Source organism: Argentina silus, assembly GCF_951799395.1.
Source record: "Argentina silus genome assembly, chromosome: 10".
NCBI classification, from domain to species: domain Eukaryota; kingdom Metazoa; phylum Chordata; class Actinopteri; order Argentiniformes; family Argentinidae; genus Argentina; species Argentina silus.
In genome coordinates, this window is record NC_139664.1 from 17,976,233 (window position 1) to 17,983,732 (window position 7,500).

A 7,500-nucleotide genomic window follows, 5' to 3' on the forward strand; every position below is an offset into this window, starting at 1 on the left:
CCCCCTCCCTAAATCACCCCCGTCGGGGAGGGGGGGGGGGGGGGGTGGGGGAGGCGGTGGGTGAGGTCATCCCCCTCCGTCGGCCCCTCTAATGGAGCCCCCTCGCTAACGTAAAGAGGTAATGACTGTAGAAAGGGGAGCTCGCTGCTAGTCGCTAACCCTCTAACGGTGCCCCCCCCCTCCCCCTCCCCCCTCCCCCTTCCCCCCTCCCTCGCCCCCCAGGCTCTAGGCTCCTTATTTATTTTATCTACCGTAAAGGCTCATTTGAGGTGGTGGTGGGGGGGGGGGGGGGGGGGGGGGGGGGGCGGAGAGTGAGGCCAGATATGGGGGGTGGGTGGGGGGGTGGGGGGGGGGGGGGGGCAGAGGCGGGGTGGAGATGCCTTTGGTCGTATGCTGTTACCACCGCACACTTACCGGGACTCCAGGAGCCTTCGCCGCAGATGCTTATTCAGACATTTAGACGGTGATGACGCGAGGCCTGCAGGCCTATTGAGGTTTCTCAAAGGGCCGATTCGGGGTCCTCAGCCAATCAATAAGGCATTCCTGAGAGTCGCTAATGCAACTGTAATCACAGAGCTGAAGACAGTGGGTCAAGGAAGGAGGAGGGGGGGGGGGGGGGGGGGGCAGAGATATGGGTCTCCGTTAAAAGTGACAGTCGATGGGGTGGTGGTGGGGGGGGGGGGGGGGGGGGGCGGCGGGCCGCCCGGGAAACGAGGTTACCTGCTTATGACCCGGGCGCTTGGGAAATTTGGAATATTTTCATACTGTACCGAATTAAGGTGGAAAATTACCCCCTTAACAAGCTTTTACCAAGCACAATAATACATCTCGGGTTTCATCTCTTATTAGGTTAATGTTCAACTCAGGCTCCTCTCCCTGCCATAACTGTTGCAAAGTTTGAGAAAGTATTACACGTGTACATGACAATGCTGTTTGCTAATCGCATTTCCACTGTATTAACCACCAACGGTTCTCCTGTTTCAATGAAGTGGAGGAGAGAATCATGTTAGGGAGCTGGCGCAGGGTCAGAAGGTACATATGAGCTGTGTGTGTGTGTGTCTGTGTGTGCCTGTGTGCCTGTGTGTGTGGTGTGTGTGTGGTGTGTGTCTGGTGTATGTGTGTGTGTATGTGTGTGCCTGTGTGCCTGTGTGTGTGGTGTGTGTGTGTGTGTGTGTGTGTATGTGTGTGCCTGTGTGTGTGGTGTGTGTGTGTGTGTGGTGTATGTGTGTGTGTGTGTGTGTGTGTATGAGTGTGTGCGTCTGTCTGTGTGTGTGTGTGTGTGTGTGTGCATATCTATGCATGTGTGTGTGTGTATGTCTATCTCTGTCTCTGTGTGTGTGTGTGTGTGTGTGTGTGTGTGTGTGTGTGCGTGTGTGTGCATATCTGTGCATGTGTGTGCGTGTCTGTGTGTGTGTGTGTAGGGCTAAAAAATGGCATATTTAAGTGTTGTTGAAGCTTATTTTAAAGGGCTGATAACAGACAGACTTCCTAGTTCCTTTCTATTGTGTGTTTACGAAGTGGGGACTCATGGGAGTCACCGGGAGTGACAGATACGCTGACAACTGCCTTTCAACTCAATTACACTTCCACAGCTAAACCCCCTTGGCCCCGACCGCCGATCATGGATGTTCTCCCTAGCGCATAGCCAGCGCACAGACACACACACACACACACACTTTCACACATACACTCACACTCACACTTACACTCACGCACGCACGCACGCGCGCACACACCCACACTCACACACAATCGCACACAATCACACAATCACACATTCACCCACACACCCAGTCACACTCACACTCACACTCACACACCCACTGCTGTAGGTAGGGTCTGCTGCTGTTTACGGTGTGTTAGTGTGAAACAAAAGGTGCACGGGAAGTGAGTGACGTTCGTGAGTTGACTGGGGACCTGCTGGCTGTGTTCCCTGTGTCGGGGAGGGGGGGGGGGGTTATCTGTTCTGGCTGAGCTCCACAGATGATGCCTGCGTTCCACACATTCAGAGCATAACAACAAGCTAGACGTCCACGCCAGCAGCAGGGCCATACCAGGCCTGGGAGTGACCGGAGGGGGGAGTGATTATGTAGGGGGAGAGGGGGGGGGGGGGGGGCACGGGAGGTGAGATAAAGGAGGGGGGGGGTACCCAGTGGGGGGGGGGGGGTGCGGGGAGGGGAGGGGGGGGGGGATAGGGGGCTGATGACGTCAGCTCGGCGGTAAGGGGGGCTCCGCAGGGACAAACCACGGGAAAACAAAAGCGGCTCCCCTGCCTCCTGACACGGCCTCGCAGCGCGATGGGAAGAAGAAAAAAAAACAAGACGCAGCTCCGCTCAGCGCGGCTTGGCTCGGCCGCAGGAAACCCCTACCCCATTGTTTTGCTTCCTTCATTAGTCCTTGTGTCAACAGACGGGGGTCCGGCACACGTGTGCCACTGTTTTTGTTCAGATGTACCCCCCCCCCCTCCTCCCGCCCTGCACACATGACCTCAGTGCCGGCCGATGTTATGACAGATTGTTTCGCCAAAATCCCATCCAGGCCAATTTAGTAGTTTCAAAATAAAGTCACGGCTCGGGTCTCGGACTACGTCCACTTCGACCGGGGGCTGCTGCTGCTGCAGGAGAAAGCATAATAAATCTTGGGGGGGGAGGGGGGGGGGGGAGTCTAAAATTAACAAAATCTGACGCGAGGCGAGTCCGCGGCGGGGCTGAAATCGGTCAGGAAAGAGAGAGAGAGGTGCAGCCGGGGTTTGGGGCGTGGGGGGGGCGTGCAGGCGAGCAGATAAGAGAAAGGTGTCAAATAAAATGTATTGTTGTGACGCGAATGGAACATTCCGGCTCACCACAATGTTTTCGTAAAGAGTCGAATCAAAACAAAACATGATTTTTATCACGTCGTTACGAAAATGGAAAGCATGACCGGGTACTGTGTGACTAATTATTTAGAGAGATACACCTGATATGACTAATAGGACTAGTTAATTAGTTAGGTACACTGGTATGACTAGTTCGTTCGAGAGGTACACCTGATAGGACTAGTATGACCAGTTAATTAGTTAGGTACACCTGGTATGACTAGTATGTTAGAAAGATAGATAGATACACCTGGTATGACTAGTATGACTAGTCTGTTAGACTGATACACCTGGTATGACTAGTATGACTAGTATTCGTTAGATAGGTACACCTGGTATGACTAGTATGACTAGTCTGTTAGACTGATACACCTGGTATGACTAGTTAGCTAGATAGGTACACCTGGTATGACTAGTATGACTAGTATTCGTTAGATAGGTACACCTGGTATGACTAGTTAGTTAGATAGATACCCCTGGTATGACTAGTATGCCTAGCTAGTTAGGGTACACCTTGTTCTAGTGACTCACCATCATCCAGGTACATCTGGTCCAGCTCCTGTGGTTCCTGTTTGACGGTGACCGAGGGGGGACTGGCGTCGTCCGCTAGCAGGCTGGGGGGGCTGCTCCTGGCCTGGCACTGGCTCTGGGTGGGGCTGTAGGCCTGGTGGAAGGGGCTCTCCGTCGCCCCCCCTGGCGTGGAGGGGTGTGACACGGGGGAGGAGGACGGGCTACTGTTGGCGTAGAGCGAGTGGTAGCTGTGGGGGCCGGGGGGGCTGCCGAGGTGGGGGCTACCCTGGGAGTGGAGCATGCCCAGCGGGGTGTGGTCGGGGGAGGAGGGGTGGGGGTGGCGTCCTCCTCCTCCTCCGGAGGTCTCCTGGACGCTGCCGGGCACCATGGGGCCGTGAGTGGGGCTGCCAGAGAGACACTTGGTGTAGGCCACGGGGGAGAGGTCGTGTAGGGTGGGGCTGGAGCTGGGGGAGGAGGAGGCGGTGGGCAGGGCGGTGGCGTGGCGAGGCGGGCAGGGGTAACCCCCCAGCAGGCAGGGGTCAGCGTCCCCTACGGGGAGGACAGGAGTCAGCCTCTGCTGCTGCTGGCCGTAGTAGGACTTGGGATGCACAGACAGGCCCGGAGCCCCCAGTGCCTCATACTCATCATTCGGCTCTGTCTTTATTATGGGGACTGGAAGGGAAAAACAAGACAGACAGGGAGAGAGGGAGGGAGGGAGGGAGAGGGAGAGAGAGAGAGAGAAAGAGGGGAGAGAAAAAAAAAAAAAGAAGGGAGAGATTAGAAAGGTGAAGAAGGATCCACGTGGCTGAGAGAGAGAGGGAGTGAGTGAGTGAGTGAGTGAGTGAGTGAGTGAGTGAGTGAGTGAGTGAGTGAGTGAGTGAGAGGTGAGCAAAGGAGGTGGTGAGCAGGGATTGTGGCTAGGATACCTCTCCTAAACCAAACAAACAACCACCCACCAGTGAATAAGACAGTGTCTGTGTGTCCGTGGTTGAGCTCTCCTCCTCTCCAACTCAGAACCACCCCCCCCCCCCCCCAACAAAAAGAAAAGAGAGTAAAAAAAAAAATGAAAAAAATGAAAAAAGTCAAAAGAAAAATGGATGAGTCATCAGAGCAGGGAGAGCCACAGCTGGCTCTAATAATGAAAACGGCCCTATTTTCTTTGGATTTGGCTCCAACTCTGATATCCTATAAAAGAGTTGCTTTAAAGCGCTGTGCTGCTGCTGCTGCTGCTGCAGGAGCCCAGGACCCCTAAGGCCTCATTGTTAAAGTCATTGTTGCTCTCAGGAACCAAATGAGAGAGAGAGAGAGAGAGAAGAAGAGAGAGAGAGAGAGAGAGAAAGAGAGAAAGAGAGAGAGAGAGACAGAGAGACAGAGAGAGAGAGAGAGAAAAGAAAAGAAAAAAGATGATTTGATTTTGATTGGGCAGTCAGTGCTCCCTCAAGTGTCTAAGGTATGCCTGCGGTTTTGAAAAGCTCAGACTTCAGCTAAACGCAGGAAAAGCGCAGTGACCCCACTTGTGTGTGCGTGTACGCCCGCCTCCATTCTCATCCACTCCCAACTCACTCTCAACTCGGTCCCATTTGGAAAAGACGTTTCCGCCCTCGCCTGATTGGTTTGGACCGAACAATCATCATCATTTCCACAGTGCTTCATCAACTTCGCTTTTCATAACGTTCGATGATTAACTCTGACAGATGCTCTATTCATTGGCGATTTTGGATGTTGCTCATGACACCAGCGAAGGCACAGACCCAAAGCCAAGGGAAAAGAGGAGAAACCTTCTGAGCCTGTCTCAGAAAAGAAGTCATTAAAAATGGACCCATGGGAAGACATTGCTTTGATTCAGACACAGATACAGTGATTCAGCTTAGCCAGTGTTAAAATACCCAGATGGGTAACAAACTGTTTCAAAGTCGCAATACAATACGTACACTGTTACTATTTCTGCACGTAGTTACGGGTGTTAATGGGTGTGGTAAGTGTTTGATGCCAATCATAAGTGTTTTGGCCCAAAGGCCTTTTATTTTCTTTCTCTCTGAATGTCTTCTAGTCATACAGATGTTCTGAATAACACTCTGTTCTGTTATAAGACATAATACCAGTGTTTTGTTTAAACTTAATTATTACAATACAAAGTGTGTGTGTGTATGTGTGTCTGTATGTGTGTGTGTGTGTGGTGTGTGTGGTGTGTGTGCTGTGTGTATGTATAAGGCCAGAGTGTTGGATGAAAAACACCGGATGATGATGAAGATGATGATGATGATGTTATTATTATTGTTGGAGAAGCAGGACTTGACTGAGATGTTAACTTTCACACCTCCGGCCTCCGCAGGAGGGGGGGGGGGGGAGTGGAGCTGGCATGATTACCCAGCGGGGAGGGCATTTACGTCAGACCTGTCTGCTCTCTGAACCCAGGGAGACGGGCTAGGTGTCCCTGTGGCTCCCCTGGGCAGGCAGACATGCATCCTCAGCAGAGTCCCAGGGTGCACCTCCACCCTCACTGAGGATTAGGAACCAGGGCTTATGATAGGCTATCCTCTTTAGTCACCTCCTTTGGTGTTGTTGTATGGCGAAACGGTGTCAGGGCCAGGGAACCAGCTCAACAGATCGCGGCATCGTCGGGAAACATGATAAGAAAGTGGTGTTATTTTGCTTTTAGGTATGTTTTCCATCAGCCCAAAAGTGTCTGTCTCGATGTCTGAGATTGAAAGACACATCTGGAACTAACCAGACCTATGATTTGATCTTTTCATGAAATCGAGAACATCTTCATCATCTCACTCAAAAAGTAAATGCGATTTTGGCCTGTTCGGTAACGCGTAGAATCTCAACATGCCCCCCCCCCCCCTCCAGTCCAGCTCTATCTTTGTGTCTCCCCTCTCTCTGCTGGCTGGGCCTGGTGAAGCAGATTCACCCTGTGAGTCCCATCCCCAGCTGGCTCCTATTTCCTCCTGACCCCGGGGAGATGGCCCACAGACACTTTATGCTCTGCACATGTTTCTCCTCCATCTCTGGCTGTCTGTATCTGTCTGCTCACATTAAACTGATCAGGCCCGATCAGGGCATTTATTGAGGACTCGTTTCCTCCGAGGGGATTGGGGAGGGGATGGGGGGGGGGGGGGGGGGGGGAGTGGGGGGGGCTGGGTGTGTGTGGGGCTGTGGTTATGTGTGTGTGTGTGTGTGTGTGTGTGTGTGTGGGGGGGGGCTGTGGTTATGTGTGGTTGTGTGTGTGTGTGTGTGTGTGTGTGTGTGTGTGTGCATGTGCGTGTGTGTGTGTAGAGCACACAGAGCCCTTCCCTGGCAGCTTATCAGAAGAAAGGGACATTCATCACTACCAGCCACTGGCTTGAGGATCCTGGGAAGCAGTACACGCTGAAACTTGTTATGATTGGCTGCTCTCAGGGTGGAGATGGTAAAGCTCTGCTTCACAAAGAAATGTCTGGAAAAACTTTACATCAAGTTGCCCTCATGTCTGTGTACTGTAGTACAGCTGGAATAACTCTACTAACATTGATGTAACATATTAGCATTGTAATATGACATAAAACACTCCATTAGAAACCTGACCAGCTGGTTTGACTGCACTACAGATGGAGTACTCCGGTAATACTTTCTATTATACTGTATGACCCAGGGGAGGCTGGTGGAGGTAGAAATCGTAGAATGCCGTTACATTACAATGAGCCTATCCTCTGACTTCTACCTCCACCGGCCTCCTCTGGTTCCCCTGGTATGAACTGGCCGTCTCTGTTCAATGATAAAGCGGTGACATTCAGAGTATAGCAGGTGGTGCTTCATTACTTCACAGGTGCCTCTCGCAACATGTCCAACTGAGGTAGCAATCTGGCTGACAGCTGGTGTCCTACACGAGAGCACAGCTCAGCATGTAGGCTAGGCGCCCTGTGTGTGTGTGTGTGTGTGTGTGTGTGTGTGTGTGTGTGTGTGTGTGTGTGTGTGTGTCTGTCTGTCTGTCTGTCACTGTCCTAAAACTGGGCAAGGTTGGTTGAATCTGGTGAATGTTACAAAATATCAAAGTGTTTAGAGAACAGGCACAGATTGCGGTCGGTTCACTTCTCATGTATGTGTCTTTTGCGTTTCTTCCGAACACGCTTCTTTTCCTCCTTCCTCCCTCCTCT

The 7,500-nt window shown here is 52.2% G+C and overlaps 1 protein-coding gene across 1 annotated transcript in view; it reads right to left on the reverse strand.

Moving 5' to 3' along the window:
• LOC310811142 (nuclear factor of activated T-cells, cytoplasmic 1-like) overlaps nt 1-7,500 on the reverse strand; it is a gene marked incomplete at its 5' end in the record, with an annotated part of 66,533 nt that overhangs the window by 17,146 nt on the left and 41,887 nt on the right. The window contains one exon of the mRNA XM_083679218.1: nt 3,386-4,036. Coding sequence (XP_083535344.1) covers nt 3,386-4,036 — 651 coding nt within the window. The remainder of the gene's footprint in view (nt 1-3,385; nt 4,037-7,500) is intronic.